At 43.6% G+C, this 25,685-nt stretch overlaps 1 protein-coding gene across 1 annotated transcript; it reads right to left on the minus strand.

Annotated features, from left to right (window-relative positions):
• Positions 1–1,910: 1,910 nt before the first annotated feature.
• LOC116913169 lies at positions 1,911–25,169 on the minus strand. Its single transcript, XM_032917371.1, has 5 exons — positions 25,029–25,169; positions 18,508–18,805; positions 9,781–9,863; positions 6,395–6,459; positions 1,911–2,573 (listed from the first exon to the last, which is right to left on the minus strand). Exons 1-5 carry the CDS (start codon positions 25,167–25,169, stop codon positions 2,558–2,560), a joined length of 603 nt encoding a protein of 200 aa, XP_032773262.1. The 3' UTR covers positions 1,911–2,557.
• Between the last annotated feature and the right edge of the window lie 516 nt (positions 25,170–25,685).

A 25,685-nucleotide genomic window follows, 5' to 3' on the forward strand; every position in this document is an offset into this window, starting at 1 on the left:
TCCCCATGAGCTCCAGCTGTAAGGCATTTTCTCAGTTAGTGATCAAGGGGGGAGGGCCTAGCCCACTGTGAGTGGTGCCATCCCTGGGCCGGTGGTCCTGGATTCTATAAGATAGCAGGCTGAGCAAGCCAGGGGAAGCAGGCCAGTAAGCAGCGCTCCTCCATAGCCTCTGTATCAGCTCCTGCCTCCACAGTCCAGCCCTTCTTGAGTTCCTGTCCTGACTTCCTCCAGTGGTGAGCTATAATCTGGAAAGATAAACTGAAGAAACCCTTTCTCCCTAAGTTGCTCTTTGGTCATGGTGTTTTGTTGCAGCAATAGCTACCCAAACTAAGACACAGGCCTTTATGGGCATTGTTTTGCCTGTGGTACCTACCCATTATGGTGATAAGCAGGTTCATCTTCCTTTGGCCATTTGACACCACCTCCTGGCCCCTACTGCTCTGGGGTCCAATTAAACCCATCAAATTTAATTCATCCAACCATGCTGGTCTCCAGCCCTGAGGGCTGGCACAAGGACAAGGGAACAAGGAAGCTCTTCAAATGTGCTGGCACCCTCTTCCCAGTTTGTGCCTTACAGGATCAGCGAAGGGCATGTCTTCTGGGCCTGCCCATTCAGAAGGATTAGGTTTTACACAGTGAACCTACTCTAGTATTACAGTTTTCCTGAGCCTTAAAATCTCTTTATCAACACTAACACAAGGAATACCAGGCCCATTCCCAATAGACCATCTTTCCCCAAATAATTAACTAACAAATCAAATAAACTCTTGGTACCTTTTTCTTCTTCCCTGAACTGTACAAGGGTCATTAAACCTAGAATCTCCATTCACTGGTCTCAGACTGACAAACTCATACTGATTCAACTTTATGTTCCTTCTACCATTATCCCATACTCTACACTCCATGGCCACACACACACCCTAGCCTTTGCTTGAAACAGCAAACTCATTAGGTTCTCGTGGTGCAATGCACATCCTCATGGACAACACTTTCTGCTTCCCAGACACTCTCTGGCAGGTGACAACCAGTGGTCACTCAGTCCACAAGGTGTGGACTCAGTAGTCCTAATCTGGTAATGGGAAGCACAGAGATCCTAGAGAACCAGCAGTCCCTAGTCCACAGCAGACACTTCGAAATGCTGGGTCTACTAGCAGGGAAGCAATCAGCAGCAGTGATAGGACAAACCCAGTTGGTAGCAAGAGGGAAAGTCAAGGAGCGAGGAGAGAAGTCCTTCTGAAATAGCTTTTCATCTGGTCTGTCGCCTGAAGGTACTGCCCAGTCAGGGTGGACCTTCCCACACAAATCAAGACCATCAGGATACTTCTTCAGACTCCTTACTCAAGGGAATCTACTTTGTGACAAGTTGACTTTCAAAGCAACCATTAACACCAAGAACCATGCAGACAGTGTATGTGCTCATTAGCATGGGCAGCTATACCTCAGGCAAAAATAGCAAATGTACTAACAGTTTTGGAGACTCAGAAGTCCCAAATCCAGGTATCTACTAGCTTGCCCCTAAAGAACCATCCGGAAAGATCCATTCCGGGCTCCACTTCCTGGCTTGCAAAGGGCTTTCTTCTCTTTGCACTGCCTGCCTTACATGTGAATCCTTGTGTCCAACATTCTCTTCCTGAGAAAAGCACAGTAGACTGGATGAGTACCAACCTTAATGACCTCATGTTAACTAAGCTCATTGCTTCAGTGACCTCATGCCCACATAAATGGATTGCACCGAAGTCCTGGGTGTTGGACTTTGTTTGGCACGTACTCCTGGAGGATCACAAAAAAAAGGTGCCTGATGACTGCATTAGCATATGTCCTCTCCTAGGACCATATATTAGCTCATAAAGTGCTCTTCAAAGACAGCTGGTAATCGTCTGCACACTGGAGATACTTTTGTTTATATACTTAACTTTAAAATACACATATGTAAATTTTCTACCATCACGACACCATTGATGCCTTGAATGAAGGTTTGTGTACAATCAGTACTGATTAAATGAAGAAAAAAATGTCTGGTGGGTGGCTACACATCCTTATTTCTAGCTCTCCTCCCCATGTTTCCTCAGGCAAGTTCCAACCCCTATGCCAAGAGTGACACCTTCTACTTGCATATCTAGGACACAGCAACAGTTGTCTCCTCTGTTCAGTTCTGAGCAGTAATTACTGTTTCTTTAGTTACTTTAAATAGTGGAGCATTTTGCTAAACAGTATCAGTGGGCATGCAAAAATAAACCTCAGTTTGGAATCTGCCATTGTTTTTAAATCTCACATGTACAAGAAGCTGCAATTATATGGGCTAGGTCCCTACTCTCATTACGGGTATTTCAGGAAACTGAAGACTTCATATGATGACATTATATTAACTTGGAAATCAAAGAGTTTTTATATAAAACCAGAACTCTTTCTAAGCATTCTGTCTCCTGGAAGAAGAGTGACCAGAAGAAAGCTGGTTCATAGACAACAGACCTGTGCTGTGAGATTCTAGTCTAAGAATCTATTTTAAAGTACCTACCTCCTCATATCATGAAGGAATCTTATTTTCTATGAGGTCTGCTTAATTTGTTTTCCTTCTGTAAATTTTAAGAAGAGTAAAATTTGAAACGTGGCAGAAAGAATCTAATGGAGATGTTATTAGTGGTCTTCTATGGCTTTATGGCTCTATTATCTCTAGTCTTCACAATAATCAGGACAGAGTTCACTACATAATCCCACAAGATCAGTACCTTCAAGGTGCATGAGAACAGAGGCCCATGCGTGTACACCTGAGTGCTGAGTAAAAAGTTCCCCTCAGGGCACAGTGCACCACCCTCACAGAGTCCTTAATGGCTGCTTGACAAGCATTGCCAAGATGCGGTAACTGGATCCTTACTGCCTCAGCTGTTTCTCCTTTCAGGCACGCTTTGAGATTTTATCCTGGACCTTTCCTACAAAAGTCAAGTGGCTTTCTGGATACCAAGAATCAAGTTGTAAATTCTAAACACTTCCCAAACAGTTGTCTACAGGTCATTAATTTGAACTTTCTCCTTGATCGACTTGTACAGATTTGCATAGTAGCCAGCTCCCGATTCCCTGAACATTAAGATTCCAATGTGTCAATGAGGTTCATGCAGTCTGCAGTTCTACATTTATTAAGAGATGCTACTGAGCAGGAGAATGCCAGGCATGATAGAATTACTGAATTAAAGACACAAAATAAGACATCACCATTCCTTCCCAGGAGGTCACAATCTAATGCTAAGTAGCCACAAACAGTCCAAGTACACTAGACATGTATTGCTTTTCAAACCTGTTAGACAGCCAGATGCTTGGCAAAAGTCAGGGGACGATTACATAGGGGACTAATAGCTTAATTTATAAATGTATGTACTATTTGGAGACAATATTTAATAGTAGCGACTGGAATTACAGCATTCTGTTCCAGGACACTCATGAGACACAGTGTACAAAAATTTACTGCACAGCACATGTAGGAGCCTCGATCATGTGTCAACCATGCTGTGTGCCAGAAAATGTCTACATTTTTAGTCTTTTACTGTCAGGTGAGGGATTGTCTGAATTGCTGCTGTGCTGGCCAGTATTTGTATCAATTTGACACAATAGGTAGGGTCACCTGTGAAGAGGGAATCTTAAGCAAGAACATGTCTCCATAGCATTGGCCTGTGAGCAAGTCTGGAGGACATTTTTTTGATTTATGATTGATGTGGGAGGGCTGGCCCATTGTGGATGGTGTTACCATTGGGCCTGGGGTATATAAGAAAACAAATTGGGCAAGCCAGAAGCAAGCCAGTAAACCGTACCCCTACAGAGCCTCTACATCAGCTCCTGCCTTCAAGCTTTTGCACTGAGTACCTGGCCTGGCTTCCTCAGTGATGCTCTGTGATATGAAAATCTAAGCAAAAATAAATACCTTTCTTCTTTACTTGCTTATGGTCATGATGCTGTTTCACAGAACATTAACCCTAACTAGGACAACTGGTCATGAGCAAGAAAATGTAGGGAACTGAACCCTTCAAGAAAATAAGAGCCTCACGATATTCATCATTAAGATAGGATCTCTGGAACTTAGTTCCCGGGTGGTCCAGGTACCCTCCTGACTATACGATCTCTTCCTCTGGAGTTCTTATACTGTTTAATTCACCTCCTATCCACTGCCCTATCTGTAGCTGCAGTCTCTGGAGCTCTTATACTGTTTAATTCACCGCCTATCCACTGCCCTATCTGTAGCTGCAATCTCTTTGCAAAATGCAAGTAATGAGATATTAACTAAGACAAGGAAAACATAATACAGGAAATTCACCTGCCGTGAATTAGAGACTAAGAGACATCCTGTTAGTCTGGGTGTATGCTCCGGAACAAACAGGCTCTGTATCTACTGAGAAATTCACTGTATGGGCACAGGAAACTGGCAAGCTGTCACAATTCAGTTTAAACTACAGCCTATAGAGGAGAATCAAATCAATGTGTTGGGCATGCCTAGTAAAACAATGTCTTAAAAAATAAATGCAATAGCTCACCTTTTGAATATTTCCTAGCTGTAACATTTTATATATAATAAGGTAATTTCACTGCTGTTTCTGTGAATCCGCTTGTTTTAATTTTATGAAATTTGTTCCCAGAAGGAATTAGGAATTTTTCTATTAACACATTTTAAATAAATGCGTGCCTGTGTGTGTGTGTGTGTGTGTGTGTGTGTGTGTGTGTGTGTGTAATTGGGGGGGCACATATGACCATGGAGACCAGCAGAGTCCTTAGGTCCTCTGAAGCTGGAGTTATAGACAATTGTAAGCCAAGGGTTTGAGAACCAAACTCTGGTCCTCGGCAAGAGCAACAAGCTCTCCTGATTGCTGGGTCATCTCTCCAGTCAGTCCTCTACTACATTTTGTAAGTTTCTCAATTTCCATCAGTAGTTTGTAAGCTACTTTTATAAATTTCTACAAAGATTCACCCATAATATTCACATCAGCGTATGTTTGAGTTTCAAAAGTTCTGTACACTATCCTAGCTATATAATTATTATAATTTATTGAATTTTACCTTTTTTATTTTCTCAAGTAGAAAAATGACAAAGAAAGTAACAGTTAATATTAAACTGTTTTATGGAAGTGAGTATATAGTCTATAAACCATATAAGGTACAAAATAACAATCAACAGGCAGGCTGAAATATGTGCAACAATACCTACTAGATACAGGATGTCAAACAATAACTACAAGATACAGGATGTAAAACAATATCCACTGGATACTGGGTGGGAAACAGTATCCACTGAACACTGGATGGTAAACAGTATCACTGGATACTGGGTGGGAAACAGTATCACTGGATACTGGGTGGGAAACAGTGTCACTGGATACTGGGTGGGAAACAGTATCACTGGATACTGGGTGGGAAACAGTATCACTGGATACTGGGTGGGAAACAGTATCACTGGATACTGGGTGGGAAACAGTATCACTGGATACTGGGTGGAAAATAGTATCATTGAATACTGGGTAGGAAACAGTATTCACTGGATACTGGGTGGGAAACAGTATCCATTGAATACTGGGTAGGAAACAGTATCACTGGATACTGGGTGGGAAACAGTATCCATTGAATACTGGGTGGGAAACAGTATCACTGGATACTGGGTGGGAAACAGTATCACTGGATACTGGGTGGGAAACAGTGTCACTGGATACTGGGTGGGAAACAGTATCACTGGATACTGGGTGGGAAACAGTATCACTGGATACTGGGTGGGAAACAGTATCACTGGATACTGGGTAAGAGAAAGTATCCACTGGGTACTGTTTGGACTTCAGCTTGTTGACTTAGATGTTCAGATGTGATGGGAAAGAATAAAAGAGCATGGTGAGTTGGAAGCGTATCTTCTATGACTATTTTTACATTTGGGACAGGAATAAACATTATTTAAACAAAGCCTTTACCAGTCATCTGTGAAGAGAAGCTTATCAAGTTCAAATGCTGCCATCAGAGGAAGCCCTTTCACTCTGTTTTTTTTTTTTAATTTATTTATTATATATAAGTACACTGTAGCTGACTTCAGACACACCAGAAGAGGGCATCGGATCCCATTACAGATGGTTATGAGCCACCATGTAGTTGCTGGGAATTAAACTCAGGACCTCTGGAAGAGCAGATGTGCTCTTAACCACTGAGCCATCTCTCCAGCCCCAGGAAGCCATTTCTCAACCTCCTAGGTAACATCAGTTTCTTGCTGGCCCCATCCACATCCTATATCCCCATACCATTATGTATTGGTATGTTAGGTGTTATACTGCCAGTGTCTCCTAGGAAGACTTGTATGATCTCCCTACTCTCCTCACCAAGTGAACAGTAGTTATGTTTCATGCAACAGAAAAGCTACAAGGCATGCTTTTTTTCTAACCTTGCCACTTTCTCCATAGAAACCAGGTACTTCTTCTTCCATATGGACTCAGTCCTGTGCAGTCCCTGAGGAAAAAGTATGTGGTAAAATCAGGAGCCCACGCTGGATGAAGGTACATAGAAAACTGCTATATTAAGCAGGTTCCTGTATCCTCAGCATTTGGGAGGATAAGGAATTAGAGTTGCTTGGGCAACAAAGGAAGACCCTGACAGACAAAATTATGTTACTTCTACTAGTTAACAGGGAAAATAAGTCCCAATATGGTGAGTTGGTGAGAGAGACGTTAAACATGGGAGCCAAGAGCTATAAGCCCTACACGTGGTTCTCACTGTTCAGGTACTCCTAAGGCCTCCTGAAGTCTGAAAAGGTCATCCTACAGAAGCAGAGGTCCTTCTGTCTACAAGGAAATGCACAGTAACTCCCATCTCACAGATGACTTTTCTATTGATAGAGAAAAAAAAATTCTACACCTTGGTCAACTTTTCTGAGACTGGAAAGTTTCAAATCACGGTGAAGAAGAGACTTATCAGTTCTCAGCTCCTGAAGAATGTATGAACTGCTAAGCTGGAAAATAAAACAAAAACAAAAAAAAAAGGAGAAATGAATGAAATGAATGAGTGAACAGTTGAAGGAATGAATGCAGCTTTGTCACTCTGGACTTTAACAACAACAACCACAACAAAAAATCTGAAAGAAAAGCTATCAATTATGTAGTAAGATCATTCAATATTCTTTGCTTAGTAACTTCCCACTGCCACATCAAAGTGACAGCAGGAGCTAAGGTAACAGCAGGACAGCCCCAAGGAAGACATGCAGAATCTTCACTGTGGTTCAACAATATAAATGAAGTAGTATTTTCCTCTGAAAGTCAATTTAATAAAACTGTATTTAGTCCCAGCATTCAGGAGGCAGAGGCAGGTGGATCTCTGTGAGTTCCAGGCCAGTCTGATCTACAGAGTGTGTTCCAGGACAGCCAGGGCTGCACAGAGAAACCCTGTCTCAGAAAACACAAAATAAACAAGCAAACCGCCGTATATTTAGCAATGGACACCGTTCTCTGATACATTAGGTCTGCTCTGACTACTTCGCTGCAGTGCATATGGCAAGCACTCCTATCACAGCATCTCATCTGATATTCGCTGCAGTCCAACTAAATGGCAGACGATAGACTAAAGGTAATCAAACTGGGGTCAAACGTCACCATGCCCTCAGTGCTTTATATGTTCTTGATGAAATTTGTAATTTCCTCAACTGTCCTATAAAGAATAATGCATTCATAAGAGTTGAATTTAAGACAATGACAATGAACTCTTTCTAGCGTTTGAAAAGTCAGTTTTAAAAAGACCTGTTTCTACTTTAAAATTCACTCAGGAGCTGAAGGTGAAATTCAAGAGCAGACCATTTGCATACCCCAAACCAAAACCAAAAAAGAGAGCACTTGAAGTTTTTCTCTTGTAAACTTAGACGATTTGACCCGGGAAAACATTTTTGCTATAGTTAATCGACATCATATATCACAGCACTTCAGCACATCTGCTGTTATTTTGTCTTTTTCCCCCTACTTAGGAGCTGAGGACCGAACCCAGGACCTTGCACTTGCTAGGCAAGCGCTCTACCACTGAGCTAAACCCCCAACCCCTAGCAGATCTGCTGAAATCCTAATTTTCTTTAGACCCTTCCACACCCATTACTGCTGTGGCTCCTGACTCGCCCAGTAGGCTGCCTTTGTATTTCCACAGCACTTCTTTCTTTGCCCCCTCAGGAAGGGCACTCTCCGTATGTTGTGCCTCACGTCACCTTGTGTGACTTCTTTTCTCTATTAACTGGTAAGCTCGCGCAGAGAGGAGACCACAATCCTTTTGTTACTTTGTGTCCTTGCCACAGAGACGTGTAACTCCTATACATTATGTTCCGAGTTGTGGGAAATGAATGGGGTCTTATATTAGAGGCCGGCATGCCTATCGGGAGGCACCTCCCACACCCCAGGGCTGGGGATCAGACCCAGGCTCTTGTACACGGTGAGAAAGCTTTGCTACCACCGAGCAACTACGCCCTGGCCTAAGACTTTAAGGGTGCTACCCTCTCTTGCAGCCTCAACCTAACTGGAAACACCTTTTCCGTATTTACCACTAAATTTACTAGAATAAGAAATTTTTAAAAGGAGGAGAGATTTTGGGCTTAGGGGTGCAGCTCAGTGGGAGCACATGGGTGAGGTTCCAGGTTTAATGCCAGCAACATAGAAATAGAAACAAGAAAGAAGAGACAGGAAGGTAATGATGAGAAAGAGTAGAGGAAAGGAATTCACAGTCAGGAGGAGGATAGTAGAGAGAAGGAGGAGGAGCAAAGTAGCCACCCTCCCTGCCCCTTAGGTTTCCCGGTGCCACCCCCGGAGAGGGGACCTTCCATGTGTGCTAAGCTCAATGACTCGGAATCCTGAGATCTTTACAGAGGAAAATGCCTCTTTGCTGTGTCTTTCTTTGATCACTATGAGTATAATCGATCCCTTAAGGATGCTGGTTTGAATAGTCCATTCTGTTTATTAAACTGGCCAGGTTAAAATGTAACTGTATGCATGGCATAAGGAAATTACATATTCAAAGGGGAAGCATTCATAAGAACCAATCAGAATTAACTGTAATGTGAACATAATTTCATATTATTTAGAGTTAGTCAAAATTCAAAAACAACTCAAGATAAATAACTAATATGAAATAATAATGTGTACACATCTAGCTTTGTTTAAAAAAAAAAGATGGTAGACTTGTTTTCCACTAAGTAACAACTATCACAGAGAAAACTGATTTCCCTAATTTGCACCATTTGGGCTACAGTGGGGGATTATAGCTCTGTCACCTGCAATGACACTTCTAGTATGTCTAGCGTACTGTAAAGCACATGCACGGTGTGCGGAGCACTGTCACTTAGAGTGCAGGACAGTCCTTCATGATTCTCTACAATATCCAGACCTTAAGCGTGGAAAGACAGCACAATCCCTGTCTGTAGTTTAGGGTGATTCCGGACCTGACCAATAGCAACTGCCCGGTCAGACCAGAACTTAGAATGAAACCCAGGAGTGCTTCCAAAGCTCTTGGACCCCCTCAGTGGGCATGCCAACCTGCCACCCATCAGCCATAATTATGGGCCAGAGGCCAGCTATGAGTGTGGCCTAACCAAAACTGCAAAATTACCAAAAACTTTCTGAGATTTGTTTTGTGACGTTTTTGTAACCTGAGTGTCCTCAAGCGAGGGCCTTGAAAATGATGACATCATGTTACAAGGCCACAGCTGGTCTGCCCGCTCCTCCTGCTGGATCATAGCTTTCCTGTGTACATTCCAGATACCTTACGCAGAATGGCCAGGAACAGTCCTTCCACAATTGTCTGTACCTGGTTGCTGGAATGTTCTGGAGTCTGGAATTTGGTCCGTCTAGATTCTTGTAAAGCTGTCTTCCAGAAAAAAGTTAACGTGACTAAAAATATAAACACATAAATTCTATTAGAGAAATTGAAAAAAGAAAATATGCAATTTCCAAAATTAACAATCCATTATTCATTAAGGGAAATGTTTCTTATATTGAGTCATGTCTCTTATTAAAACATAGCAGTAGAGGTACATAAATATAAAATATTAAAATTATAAAATGCAACTTCTGGATATTATACTTTTTATAAGCTTCAAGACAGGATTTTAACAGTGTGAGCAATGAAACGAATGCAAAAATATACATTAAGAAAGTTGGGCTTTCCGGCTGGAGGGATGGCTCACAACCAAAAATATAAGAAAGTAGGGTTTTGGTTTTTGAGACAGGGTCTCACTTTGTGGCCCTGACTGACCTGGAATCCACTGTGTAAATGAAACTCTAGATCCCCTGCCTCTGCCCCTGAGTACATAAGCTGCACATCCAGGCACAAAATAAACTCTAACTGTACCCATCATCAACATCAACAACAACATCAACAACAACAAAAGCCACATGAACTCTAAAAAAGCCAAACTCCACATTTTTACATGTACAGGAAGATTTTTATTTGTTTTTGAGACAGGGTCCTTTTTTATAGCCCAGACTGGCCAACAACTAACTCACTATAAGCCCAGGTTGGCCTCAGACATGGAATCGTCCTGAATCAACCTCCCCAATGCTGTGTTCACAGGCCTACACCTCTCACCCGGCAAGAGCGTTCTTAAGTAAGACACGGATGCACAGACCACAAAAAGTGGGAGGTTTGTGGGAAATGTAAGCTATGACAGTGTGGGAGATGGCTGCAGCATACAGCGCTGACTGCCGAAGGGGCTCACGGCCATCACAGGATCCATCAGACCACAAACACAGTGAGCTCAACCTTATCCCCTCCACCCTCAGAAACCGACAGGGCACAGCACCTGGGGACGGTGGCATACTTGTTTAGCAGTAAAAGGCACACAGATGGGTTAGTTCAGTTGGTCTGCACTCTGAAGAACAGCTTTCCCAGCATTATTTATCAAGAGAGTAATTGCTAGAATCTCAGCTCCGTGGCTCCTGGTGGTGGAAACCTTTACGAGGTAGGGCTGGTTGGAGGAAGCAGGCACTGAATGAAGGCATGCCCTCGAATGAATGTGTATGTGTGCGTGTGTGTACATGACTATTTAATTTTACATGTATAGGTTTTATGTATATGTTTGTCTTTGGAACATACATTTGCCTGGTGACCACAGAGGCCAGGGGAAGGTGCTGGATCTTGGGAGACTGGTGTTAGAGATGGTTTGGGCAGCCATGTGGGTGCTGGAAATTGAACCCAGGTCCCTTGGGAGCCAGAGCTCTTAAGTACTGGACCACCTCTCCAGCCATAGGACATATTTTATTCTTGGTCCTTTCCTCTCTCATTTCCAGGCGGCCATGTAGTAAGCAGTTCAGCTCTCCATGAGCTCCAACTAGAATGTGCCAAAAGCAGCAGACCTGAAACTGTGAGCTAAAGTAAACCTTTCCTCTGTTTAAAGGTTTTCCTTAGGCATTTTGTCATAGCAACACAAAGTTGACTAACACATCATTTCATTAAATAACCCTCACTCCTCCTACATGAGACAGTGAATCTCTGTTTATTCTGCTCTGTGATTCTGCCCATCACAATCCTATGTCACTATCCCAATGTAAAGAAGAATGTGGTTAAAACGACTTCACCATTAAAAACAAAAACAAACAAACAAAAAACCCAGGATGAACATAGCCTACCAACAGGACTGACAACCTGTGGGACAGACATCCACATATCAACTGACACAGATTCTCTAGGGGCTGGGGAGATGGCTCAGCAGTTAAGGGTACGGCTTCCTGCTCTTCCAGAGGATCAGAGCTTGGTTCCCAGCACCATGATGGGCAGCTCACAGCCGCCTTTACTCCAGCTGCAAGGGATCCAATGCCCTCTTTCCATCTCTATGAGAACACACACACACACACACACACACACACACAGAGAGAGAGAGAGAGAGAGAGAGAGAGAGAGAGAGAGAAACCTATTATACACACATACACTTAAAAATAAATCTCAAAATAATTTTCCAGATTTAGCAATGTTGAACAAGTTGCTGTATCACAATACAAATGGTGTAACAGACCGTTTGATAACGTTTAGGAGCAGAGAGAAAACAACCCTCAATCACTGTCCTGCACATGACAGCATAATCCACGGCTACGCTTTGATGAGAATTCTCACAGAAAAATTTTTGTTGTGGTTTGCCCTGAAGTTACTGTATTTTGATGCTAATTCCACTGCCCCAAGGACAGCTGCCTAGCCAGTACTCAGAACTCAGGTGACTTCACCAGAACCACACCCCCATTGAATTTGTAAAGTACAGGTGAGGGGCAGGTACAGGATAGAAGGAGGCTGTCATTGGAGGAGAAGGAAGGATGGGCTGGAGAGAAGTTTGAAGGAAGAAGAGGAGACGAGAACAGAAAGAGAGGAGACAGAGGAGAGGGTGAGAAGCCAAGGCTGGTGATGTTAAGATTCCGCTCTGTGTTGTTACAGGTTGTTATTAATGTTCCTAAGGGATGGACGGTACCGGGCTTTGTATGTTTAAGTGGGCAATTATATCTTATCAATTGGATCTAAGATTATTGTGTTGTGTGTTCTTTTATGTGAGGGTTTGAGTGTAGGAAAGTGTGCGGCTGGGCTGTTTCCGCCAAGATATCTAGCAGATATCTTGGGGCACTGAGGTGCCGGACCTAGCGGGTAAAAGACAACTATACTTTTTTATTTATTATATTTTTACAACAACAAATTTTGATGAAGGTAATGCCAAAGTTAAAAGATCCATAGTAATTATAATTATGACGATGAATTTGTATACTAACTACTACTTTTCCAATCAGTCAGAGTCACTGTGCTAGTATAGTACAGCCATATAATCCCTGTCCTAGGAAAATCAGGAGTTCAAGGCCATCCTCAGCTAGCTACATTGTCAGTTCGAGGTCAGCCTGTAAATGAGATACTGTTAACCAATATTAAAATCAGAGTACTACCATTTTGACTTTGCCTTTATCAGAAACACAGGAATTTCATAGAATATTCATAACAATGACTTATAAACCAAGATTTCCTCTGCCATTTTAAAACAATACAACATTCTAAATGCCTGGCAAGGAGAGGCTGATAAAAAAGTGTTTAATATCAGTTATGCGAGGATAACAAATGTTTTCTATTTCTGCTCTATATTGGCTTCCGGGTGTCCCCCTTTGCTGTACAGAAAGGCAGTGTTTGTGGAGGACCAGAGTAGAGGACAACTCTTCAGAGTAACGGTGTCACACCAACAGTAAGTTGGTCCCAGTAGTGGGGACGACAGTGGGTGCCCTTACTATTCTACTGCATGGAATTTCACTGCTTCTGCATCCTCCAGCTCCTGCAGGCTATATGACTTGATATGAATATATATATATATTCATATGAATATATATATATTCCATAGCAGGCTATACGACTGGGCTCATATACTTTATAGTACACTCTGCAAAGTTTCCTGTTTATCTCCTCATTTTGTTTAAAGTAATAAAAATAGCATTAAGGGATCTCACTGTTTGATCTTTGAGATCCAAACCAAAAAGAGAAAGGAAGGCCTTCTACCAGAGCAAGCTCCTGCCCCTGTGTCCAGTTTCTGAGGCCACAGCTGGAAACCGAGGATTCACTTGTAATTCTGCAGAGCCCAATGAGGGTCGGCTAGGACCTTCTGTTGTGTGCTATTTTTTTTTATTCCAGCTGTTTTCTTAAACTTGTATAGTTTGATGGCTTATTTCTAAATTATCCTTGTTTGAGGCAGACAACTCATTTGAATATATTTTGTAAGTTTTTCTACACTGTTAGTAACAACACTGCTGAAGACTGGTAGACAAAAAGAGTATAACATGACCAACATATTCCCTCCTAATCCTCAAAGAGAACAGCATGAATACTTCACATCCCTACAAAGCAGACTGGTAGTGACGTAATCGGTACAAATGAGTGTGTCTGCAGCACAACGTGGCACATTATTCAAAAACCAAGGGACACACACAGGAGTTACAGTAATGATAGAACACATGTTCATCTGCCTAATTCACATGACAAATACTGTCTCACTGCCTGCATTTACAAAACTGTGAAGACAGGAAGTGCTGTGGACAGCCTGAAGAGCTAATGATTAACTAGAAGCTTCTAAATGCTGAGAATTATCTATTAGAAATAATCTCAAAAGAAAATAAAAAAGAGGATTTCTTTAGAGAAATCTAAGACTTACTTTAAATTCAATTCCATGAGATCAGCTCTAAAGTCATGCTTCAGGGACATAATCTATTTTCCTTGTGATATATAACTCAATGCTATAGGCAAGTTTTCCCACCAGAGAAAATCCTTACTGAGTCAAAGAAAGGTGGTGGAGGAGAAGAGGGTTTATAGATTCAGTATGCAAGGAAGCTGCAGACAAAGCAAATGCCAATGGGCATCCTCAAACTTGTTTACTGAGTAATCAAATAGTATCATTCATGCCTTTCATTAGTATCATCCTTGAGTAACAAGTAATATAAGTACAGAAAGTAATAAGACACAGCCTCAGTTGGTCAATTGCATTATTTGTAATTCTGCTCCTCCTGAATGAGATGCTCACAATCACAAATGATAGCAGTAATACACCCAACCGTTGCTTCCGAGATCAGGCGAGATTGGGCGAGAGCAGGATGGTGTGGCTGCAGACCACCTAACTGTTGCAAGATGTTTGATCACACTGTGAGCGCTGAAACTGTGTTATTTACTGAAAACAAAAACAAAAACAAAAAACATTTCTAGTTGAGGTGTGGCTCAGTCCTTAGCACATACGTTTAATTCTTCTGGCTGGAATACAGACACGCTTTTAGTACACCTTTAATCCCAAACAATGAAGGTAAAGTTAGTTTCTAGAAGAAGCACCCATATTTGAAAATGACTTCTAATTGAGTGGCAGACAAAGTGACGAGTCAGAGACAGGTTTGACAGAATGAGTCAGAGACAGAATACGCCCAACTCAGGAGAGGAAAGAGGCAGCATAAGAGGGAACGGTACGGAGAGAAGGAAGCAGCTCTACCCAGACAGTTATAGTTTGAGAGAAAACAAGCTGGAACTAAGACAGAACAAAACAAAGAATGAGGAGGAGCCAGAAGATTAGAACATATTGCTAAGCATGTGAAGCCAAGCAGAACAATTCGGTCAGAGGCCAAGAGAGAAGTCGGACTGAAACAGTCAGCTTTGAGGGGAGTTTGAGCCAGAGCAGCTGAGCTGAATCAGCCAGCCAGGGGTCAGAAAGAACTAGGAAGGGAGAGTTTATTCAGCATTAAGTTTCAGACGCTGAAAACATTCTAGGCCTAGATAAAACTGTATGGAGCTAGGAGCTTCCAGGACTAGGCCTAGTTTACCAGACAAGACGACAATTACATCAGGCCAGGAGAAGTAAATGCCAATAGGGTTTTTTTTTAACAAGATGCTTTTCTGCCTAGCAGCTGCTGGGTGCAAGGGGCTGTATAACCAGGTGGGCAGAACTATGAAGGAGCAGTGGGAAAGCCAGTGCACGCTCAAAGGAAGTGCCACCCAGTGTGTACGGAAAGGGGTGCACTCACTGTGACATATAACTGCTGTCGTGTAACTGGTTTCCAAATTTTGAGGTGAGGCTTGGGGTAATTCAGCCTACAGCAATGCTATAAGTAGTCTCCAGATTACTGAGCTCAACGCTGATAACAAAATATCACCTTCAAGTGGGAAAATGTTTTATGTTGCTACATGAATGACGTGAGCTGACACAGAGAGCCATGTGTAAGTCCATTTGAGATTTAACTTCTTATACATCCAATGCTTAAATAGGTATTAACAGATGTGGTAACCATTATCCTATTAAAGACCTTGGCTCTACAACATAATTCTTGAACACAGTGGATCCTCTTGACCTCCACTTGTTTCCTCTTAGGCGTCCTTTTGTATACACTTGGCACAATATAGAAAACACTGACGTTTAGCTATCATTCACTAGCACTTGGTAGCCCAAAAATGTATTGGGGGCGGGGAGAACAATGCATATTAGCTCAGGTTAGACTAGCAAAATGAAGATATTAAAAGCACACACTTCAGTGTCAGGTCGATGTTTAATAATCCATTGTACTTTCAATTTCCTTCAGTTCATGTTTTCAGAATGAGGTCACCGCGTGAAAGAGAGACACGTATTCCTTCCAGAGAAGGAAAGCTAGAAGGATCAGGTTAGCATCCCACGACAGACATTATGAACGGCCTTTACAGATGGGCGGCTGATGTGCTTAGGGGCCATTCCCACAAGGACCTGCTTGTTTTTAGCCCTGGACAGAGGCTTTAATGCCTCTCTGCCATCCGGATAACCCTTTTCCCCATCTCCCTTTCCTGAGCAATTTTGATTTGTAATCATGTCAAATAAACTTTGAAAATAGCAATACGTAGTAGGCATTTTAATTTCACTTCAGATCTGTTAAAACAGAAACTAACTATGACGATCTCCAATGGACAAAGGGGAATTAAGAGCTCCCTGCAGCTATACTCTAGTTGTTTCTTAGTGCTTGACCATGGAGTGTCTGTGATTTACTTCATTTTACTGAAAGATCTCGAGGGAACCACACCTTATACCCCTCTCCAGCCATGTCCTCTATGGTCAAGAGCCAAGCTGCCTAAGTTTGTCTGGCTCATACAAACCTCAAGACATCACTGGAATCATGGCATGGCATCACACTAGTCATCTTCATGACTTAATGTCGGGGACATTGAGAAGCAACTACAAGGTACAGTAAGCCAGAGGTTGTAGAGAGAGCCAACCCTATATCAACAGTACACTCTGTGAATGCAAGTCATTTACAGAAACTGTAATGTGCATAGCCAGCCGCCACCTCACCCTACCCCTCACCCCTCCCCACTCCCCACCCCGTGTACTTTCAGCCAGCCCGGAAGTAATACCCAATATAAATGCTGTGTAAGTGGTTGCTATCTCTCCAGGCTTGGTGCCTGCACTCTCAGTACTGAAGAAGCTGAAGCAGGAGACTCTTGAATTCCAGGCCAACCTGGGCTTCCCTAATACATTGTTCAGGCCGGTCTGAGCTAGTGACGTACAGGTCTTATAAGAATAAAAAAATAATTTTAAAACGTTGATATATTTTATTGTTAATAATACCCCTCCCCAAACTTCTGTATGTTCAGTAAAGGTTCTTCCTTAATATTTCCAATTCAAGATTTGTTGAATCCATGGTTGCAGAATATAAAGAATGAGAAGTCCTTTCAGGAGGAAATACTTCAATGCTGTCCTGAGGCCTACAGTACTGCCACTGTGACAGATGTCACTGCTCTTCAAAGTGTATAGGTAAGAGTTGAAAGTATCAGGAGTTTTCGGTTTAACTCATAACCCCGTGACTAACAAAGCACAGAGGTAAAGGCATTGTTAGGGCACTCTCCACAGTAGCCCTGGTAACTGACTTACCTAGATGCCATTGCCCAGTAAGGTGACCAGACTTTACTAGGAAGGTGCAAATAGATCGGACTCAATGACCGTTAAACAGTGACTGTCACACGAATGCACTAAAGAACCAAGTTCCACAGGACCCGATCTCTTTTATTCCGCTTTAATAGACATTAAGTCGCCAAAACCGTTCTGTCCGGATGGAAGCTATTCTAAAGGGAAACACGTTTGCCTCTCCCTTCAGATGTCAGGCTTTGGACTCCAAGGAATTGTGACTGAGGCTGGGACAGGATGGGTAATTGACAGGCCGGACTACACCTGGGGCAGGCTAACTCTGCACATGCATCCCTCGTTCACTATTTAAACCCAAACTTCAAGTTAAGTCCTCTAAGCGGTTCTGGGTCACCGAACTTCTCTTTGTTCCCTTTCCCAACGTGGCCACATTTATTAAATCTCTGGTTTTCGCTACAATCTCGCCAAGTGGCCTGATGTGGCCAAGCTTAGTTCGGGCAGCCAGAGCAACTTTGTGTCCTTTGTTACAGTCCGAGCTAAAGCTTTACCTTGTAAAGAAAGGCTGTAAACCTATCTTCAACTCAGGCGGAAGTCCCATCTCCGCCAAGAAGGGGCACTGGGAAAGTTTTTCACCTCTAAACCCCTCCACTTCCGGCCTAGGCTGAGCCCAAAGGACAGGAAAATCTTAGGAAGGCCAGGCCTTTCCCGCCATCCCTCCACTTGGGGACCAAAGGCCTAAAGCGTATGCGGCCATTGAGTCAGCGAGCGGCTCCAGGCGGGAAAGAGCGGAAAGACCTGGAAACGGCGCCGCTAGCCCGCGCCTTGTGCTTGGAAGGGATGGAGACACTGGGGGCAGGGGCCCCCAAGCCGGAAGCGGGAACCCTACAGCCGTTGCCTCGGGGCGACGCAAAAACGGACCCCAGGCTTGGCCTGCGCGCATGCGCAACGCTACGCCGTCCCAGGGCCCTGGAAGGGACGTGAACCCAGAACCACAGCAGGGACCTCGCCCACGGGCTCGCGCGTGCGCGCCGGGCCCTGGCTCGGGTGGGTTGGCGCTGAGCCCTGCCCCCGCAGCGGCTGCGCACCGGGCCGGGCGCAGGGTGAGGCCTCCGCCTGGCCTTCGCCCCCAGGGCCCTCCCGCGCCTGCCGCCCACACGCAGGCTTACCTCCGCGCCGCGTCCTCTCCGCTCCGGGCAGCCGGGACTGCTCGCTCAGGGCCAAGAACAGCCGACACTTGGCGCCTCCCCCTAAAGTGGCCGGGCTCGGCAGGCTGAGCTCGAGTTCAGCGGTGCGGGGCGGAGGGGACTGCGGGAGCGGGAAGAGAAACCAGGGGAGGGGAGGAGGACAAAGAGAAGGGAGGGGGCTGCGCGCTGCGCCCCTCCTCCCTCCTCTACCCAGACCAGCAACTCTGGGGACCCTGTGCCGTACCCAGCTTTCTAGCTTAGTGCTCAGATTTCGGGGAACCTATACCTACCTAGTTTTAGGTCTTAATTCAAAAGCAATGGTTTTCCTGCTTGCTGCGAAATAAGAGGACAATTGCATTCTGCGCGCGCTAGTCCAGTCTTACCAACTCCATCCAGGACGCCCACCTCATTGTCTGTTTTTTGAGGGCTCAGAGAGAAGTCCAGTTTAAAAATGAAGGATATTCTGTCACCTGGGACGATATGGAATGAACCTGGAGGATGTTAAGCAAAGTAGGCACACAGCACAAGTACTTACGGATCTTATTTAAGGAGCACTGAAAAAAGTCAAGTCGCGAGTAGAGAGGTGGTTACTGGGACTAGGGAAAGGGAGCCTGTGGGGCTAGTGATCAAATTTCAGTTAGGAGGAGCAAGCTCAGAAAGAGAGCTGCTGAGCTACACAGTGGCTACAGTTATGAACAGCGCACACTAGAAATTGCTAAGAGAATAGATAATGATATGGTTTTGGAACAGGGTCTCTGTAATAGCCCAAGCTAGCCTCAAACACCATAGCCTCCCTCCCTCCTTCTTCCTACTTGATTTTGCCTTCACAGTGTATACATATATCAAAACACTGTGCACTAATTTTTTTCTCGGTTGAAATCTTAAAAGAATACTTATTTTCTTGACATCAGTTTTTTGTTTTTGTTTATATATATATATATATATTTTTTTTTGACATCAGTTTTTATAGTACATGATCTCAGTTTAGGGGAAGACAATGGAGATTTGGATAATTTGCTTCGGGTCATACGGTTAGAGGTGACTCAAATCCATCTCTCCATTCCACAGGGCCTCTTTTCCCTCTTGACCATGTGGTTTCTTTCCAAATAACTAAGAAAGGTGGATCAGATAATAAAGTGTAACTGCAAGCTGGGTCATGAGATCCACAAAGGGCATTTTGGAAGAGGCGGGCATGATCCTTTGTCTTGAGTAAGCTCACAGTCTGGAGGCTGAAAGTTCAGCCTAGGCTAAACACCAACAGTCTGTGAACTTAGTGTAACGACAGGCCAGGCTTAAAGGGAAGAGAAAATGAAATTAGGACTAGATGTGGAAGGTCAGAAAGAAAATGTGAAATTGGCTTGCCATGTCATAGTCTATGGGCCCAAACCTTTGCCTTTAAAATGGAGCATTTGACTGTTTAATATCTCACGAAGCACGCTGATAACACAGCCTGACAGGATGACATATTTTTTAATCTTAAATAAGATACTATCAAATTGGATCCAACAACAAACACTATGACCAATACAGGGATTATTCCAGTGGTATAAATATGTTACAATGGTAAGAAAGTTACTCTCGTAAGTAGGTCAAAGAAGTAGGCAAGTTCAGATTGAATAAAGCAATAAAGAATTCAACAGTCATTTTGATCAAAGAAACGTTTAGTAAGTGGCTACAGTCATGCAATAATAAGCCTCTAAAGGGTGTATCTAAGAAGTACAGGGATACAGTTGCTACTTCCCCGTAGTACCGTGACATGACGTGGACCATGAGACCTGAAATTGAAGCCGATGCCTTAGGTGATGCAATTAGACACACAGCTCCTTTTCAAAACGTTTTCTGAGACCAAATAACTAAAACTGACCTTGAACTCTTGGTACCAACCAATACCTCAGCCTCCCTAGGGCTGCGATTGCGGGCACGCACCACCATGGATGACCCCTTTTCAGTTTTTGATGAGTTAAATTCCAAGGCATTTGTGGATGTCTGTCCTAGAAGGCAGTTGCTTGCCACTTGGTAGACCACACCTTACTTGTCCTCACACTGTGGAAAGGCTAACCCTTTCCTGATGTAGCTAAAGGGGGAGGGAGCTCCTTGGAGTCTCATCCCTTCCCTATGACTTAAGCACATCCAACAGGGCCACTGTGTAATTGGTTTACGTGAATAAGAAAGGACACCACCATTGGCATCACCCACTCAGGAAATAACCTATATATTTATCCTATAAATATAGAGAATATTTGATTAAAGCATGGCGGATCAAAAGCCACATCTTTTCCTATCAAGTTTAGGAAAAGGTAAAAAATGTGTTAGAATAATTAACCAGGAAAATAAAATTGAGATTCATTCAACGGTCAGTACTGTGCAACCCACCTTGTCTTATTAGCATTTTCTTTTCCCCACCACTGTGTTATATTGAAACATCTTATTCATCTACCAATACTTCAGTGAGTAGCTCTAAACGGTAAAGAACCTTAAAAATTCTAATCAAAATGTTATCAAACCCACAAAAGCTAGCACTGATTTAGCCGTTCAACACTCTGTCACAGTCTACGTCCTCACTACTGAAAGAGTAGCACAATTCCTTAGCAGGTTGACTTGTGACTGGAAGGAGCTCAGACACAGTGATAGGACTCCCGTTTGTAAGTCCCATCTCCTTCCTCTTCTGTTCCATGCAATTTATTAACTGAAGAAATCAAATTACTTGCCCTCTGTTTTCTCCAAAATGTAATTTCCCTGAATATACCTCCCATATTCGCCATGTGGGGTCTTGACTGTTTAGTGTTTGTTTGTTTTTGGTAAGCTCGTTTCTGAGGCAGCAGTGACTCCTTGCACTGTGCCATGTAAGTAGGGTCGTTTCCTTCTCTGACATTGCTGGTTGTCCATGCTAAGTGCCTATATCTACCCACTCAGCAGATGCTTGGAATGCTAATGTATTGTTTCTTGTTAATGTACTAGCTGGAATATGTTCATAGAGAGAGACGTCTGTCCTCCATGACTTACAGACACATGGGGCATGATAAAGAGATGTCCTTCCTCCGTGACTTACAGACGCACAGGACATATGCAGAGGGTGTTCTTTCTCTTAATCTGCCAGTTTTCGAAATGATGACTCTGTTCACTGACATTCTCCAAGGGTCACTAGCCGTTCATAGGTATTTGATAAACTGTGAATTCAAAAATTTCATCCTGAGTCTCCTTCGGAGATCCCTGATTTCTACTTACATGGCAATTCAGCTGGTCATAGGGAAGAATTCATAGCTTCTGAGATGATCACACCAGACCCTTCTTGATAGTGTCTAAGGCAGGCATGTGACTGGTGCAGGCCATAGACCTGGAGTGCCAGGAAGTTCACAGGAGTCTGTTTCCCTCTGTCACAAGAGGACTTGTGTGGGAACCTCCCATGAAGGACGGAGCAGCCCTGTGACGCCTAGGATCCTAGTCCTGAGACCTGGATTTATCGGCAGGTATAACGCAGACCCTTAGAACCATACACATGCAGTCAAACACAAGTGCACGTGTTACACTAAAACCTGCTTGGGAATAGTCACTTTAATGCCAAACAGGTCTCTCGCTGGTGATGGTGGCTCATTTCTACCTTCCCATAATTTTCCTGTAAAGTTGAAATGTTCAACTTTATTCCAAGTAATTCCTATTTTTTTTATGTTTCTTATGATGTTTTCCCCAACACATAGTCTCATCGTAAAAGTTCCTTTTTGTCAGGCATGGTGATACATGCCTTTTATGCCAGCAATCGTAGGGCAGAAAGCGGGTGGATTTCTGAGTTCAAGGCCAGTTTGGTCTACATAGTAAGACCCTGATCAAAAATAAAGACTTTAAAAAAATGAGCCCTTGTTTTCTGACATACATGATGATTTTCTCGTAGCACAGCCATCGGGAAGAAAATGTTTTATTTCCAGAGTCTAGCCAAAGCGCCAACTCCAGGATCAGAGAAGGACCCATCTCCAGTAATAATAAGTAGAGAGTGGTAGAGGAAGATACCCGGTGTTTATCTCTGGCTTCCGTACGTGTGTCAGTGGGCAAGCACATCTGAATGCACACGCTTACACGTACCCAGGCATACTCTGTTCCCCACATACAAATCCAATGCTACCAGAATAAAACTTTTCTTCCTTAGCATGACTCTGCATAACAGATCTCGCCAGTTCATCACACAGTGACAAAGGACACTGATCCAGCATTGCATGTCCCACATCCTAATAGCATTAGAACAGCTTCTGTGGAAATTCAATGTAGGAGGTTACTCTTCACTCTCCTGGATTTGATACTGAAGTTGAAAAGTGCCAGGACATGACACGGGTGTGGAAAGACCCAAAGGTCTGGAGAGTGGCAGAGGAGAATGGGTGGGTGTAGGGAAGCAAAATGGTTGGAGGAGTTCAGGCAAACCCAGATAAATAGCTTCGAGACAGAAAAGACAAAGTGCTGATTAAGCAGATACTTACATAGTCTCCAGCCTTTGCCTCTTGTTCTCTCAGGGCCTGGACTCTGAGAGAATCTAGACTAGATTCTTCACAGAGCTGTGCTATCTCGGCAGGGGCAGGAAAACTGAGAACAAACTTTTCTCTGTCCACTGCCAAGTCAGAGCTCTCGGGAGCAATGGTTCACTCTCGGCAGCCAATATGAATGTGGCAAAACTCCCAGTCAGGTCATCTGCTGGTTTGCGCTTTAGTTAGATAAATCCACCCATTCACCTGATGAATGACACTGGGAATTACATCCCTACTTACAAATAGAGATGTGACCTTGACCTCAGTAGAAAAACCGAAGGCCAGAGATCCCTGGGCCATAAGATAGCCTTGCCATTCTTTCCTGTCCTACTGTCAAGGTCTCCAGTGAAGTGGTCCTCGGGAATTTACCATAGAGCATTCTCGTGAGTTCTGGAAAGGTCCTCCCTATAAAGCTGTCTGTGTGCCCAAATTGGAACAGACTGCCTTCAAGTTTTATCAGGGTGAAAAACAGGCCTTCCAGGGGCTTCTGTCTAACAGCAAAAAACAAAAACCTGAATATTACCAAACCAGCCAAACCAACCAAAACCTGAGCCAGAGAACACTGGATCAAACCTGCAACCTGAGGAGAAGCTGAAACTGGAGCCCCTCCGAGTCAGTCACCAGAGAGCATCTCACGATGGCTCTTGCTCAAAACTAGGAGTTGGTGCTTCAGACCCGAGCCACCAAGGAACCGAGGAACTGACGGCTCATCACATTTTCAGGCCGAGTGTCCTGTTTCCAAAGCTCTGAGTACACTCTGAACTGATGATCTTGGGCACCTCTCAATGGGAGGAGGAACAGAGCGATATTTTAATTATTTTTATACTTTGGAATATGTATACATGTGGAGGTTTAGGAAGAAACTCATTCTGTAAACTGCTTGCCTCACATACACAAAGCCCTGAGTGTGATCTCCAGCACCGTGTACACTGGCTGTGACCATGCAGTTATAACCCAAGGACTCAGAGGCGGGTGTGGGAGGGTCAGAAACTCAGTCATCCCAGGCTATATAAACAGGTCTGAGGACAGTCTGGGTTACATGAAGTCCTGTTTCAAATAAATAAAAAGACAGGCATGGTGCTGGCATGCATACCTTGAATCCTAGCACTTTGGAGGCTAAGGCAGGTAGACTTCTGGGCCAGCCTGATCTATAGTGAGTTCCAGGAGAACCAGGGCTATAGAAAGAGACCCTGTCTCAAAAACAAACAAACAAACAAACAAACAAACAAATTTCCACATGATAGATCTGAGCTCCAAAATTAAAATTGGTAGAAACTATAGAATACTCCTGCCTCCGTCTTCTGAGCTGCCTAGCTGATGTGGAAACGGACTTCGGTGCCAGCATTGTCAGAGACAGGGTTGCTGACTGTCTGCCAGGGGCCATTAGAGCAATATAGAGAAGAAATGAGGAGCAGCGCTAAGCACCTTAGAATCAGTTACCATCCACAGGTCACAGTGGCACTGACAAACTGGCAGGACCTTTATTATCAGGCAACCAAGAAGGCTGAGAGGATTGGCGCAGAGGCAGGAGGATCACGCTAAGTTGAACGCCAGTCTGTGGAACATAGTTAGCTATATGATAATATCCTGTCTTCTAAAACAGCAACAGCGATTAGGAGCTAGGAAGGTGTGAGGAGATGCCATTGACCCTATGGCTTTGGCCAACGTCCCTCTCGGCTCTCTCATCCCAGCCTACTCGTCTAGAATTTGATGGGTTTCTGCTTTTTCTAAGAATTTCTTTTGGACTTCTTGATTTACTGGCAGTGACACCTGGTGTTGAATGTTCTGAAGTTATTTTTCTTTCCTTAGCATTTATAACCAAAGTTCTTCCATTTTGACCAAAAGGCCTGGAACCCAGCTTAACCAGTCTTTCTGGTTGTCATTAGTTCACACGATTCCTTGTCTTCCTCCTTTAGAGAGGTACCTTGGACTAGTTCATGGTTCAGATAAGTCTTCCACATCTGCCTGAAACTTCAGAGGAATTCCTGAGCTCACGAACTCCACCAAGTCTTCCTCGTTCAGTGCTTGAGCTTGGGGGATGATTATCCCTGTACCCACGACTGTCTTCTCTGCCTCCTTGGAAAACTTGGGTCTGGGGATCCCTTTGACTGTGTGTCCTGCAGGATGAAGGATCATGCTTTGGCGCTAAAGCCAAGAAGTCAGCACAACCAGGAAGTCATGACTCTCTTCTGACCACAGAGACTGTGATTGTAGGGCAACAGTAGGTTTCAGGCAAAAGGTTGACGTTTTCAGTGTCTAATCTCCAAAACTATCTCTCTGCATTTTCTTTCCCCTGAACTACTTTGGCCTTAAAGCAGAAGTCATATGACCTGTACATAGAAAATGAGCTTTTATTTGGGACCATGACAAAAAGACTTCCTATTAAAGAGAAACAGATATCCACGGGGTACCTAATGTCTACCCAGGACAGGCACAATCAACACAATAATAATCATCATATCTGTAGTGTGCACCTGTGTGTCAGGCATCGTGCTCAGGTCAAGTCACCACATGTGACTTGTTTTAATCCCAACAGTGACTCTATGAACTAAGCCCTGTGATATCATCCTCAGTTTATACATGATAATCTTATGCTTGAGCAAGGTAAGTGACTTGACTTGTTCAAACTGAACTGAGATTCAAACCAGAGTC

This window comes from Rattus rattus, chromosome 12 (assembly GCF_011064425.1).
Source record: "Rattus rattus isolate New Zealand chromosome 12, Rrattus_CSIRO_v1, whole genome shotgun sequence".
NCBI lineage: Eukaryota > Metazoa > Chordata > Mammalia > Rodentia > Muridae > Rattus > Rattus rattus.

Bases quoted from the DNA above. Each gene is read 5' to 3' on its own strand.
- LOC116913169 (XM_032917371.1), bottom strand. From the start codon at position 25,169: ATGATCCTTCATCCTGCAGGACACACAGTCAAAGGGATCCCCAGACCC. The intron at 9,864-18,507 runs GTAAGCCTGCGT...TTATATTTTTAG, and splicing joins GGAGAGGACGCGGCGCGGAG to TCACGTTAACTTTTTTCTGG. The intron at 6,460-9,780 runs GTACAGACAATT...CTTTTTCCTCAG, and splicing joins CAGAACATTCCAGCAACCAG to GGACTGCACAGGACTGAGTC.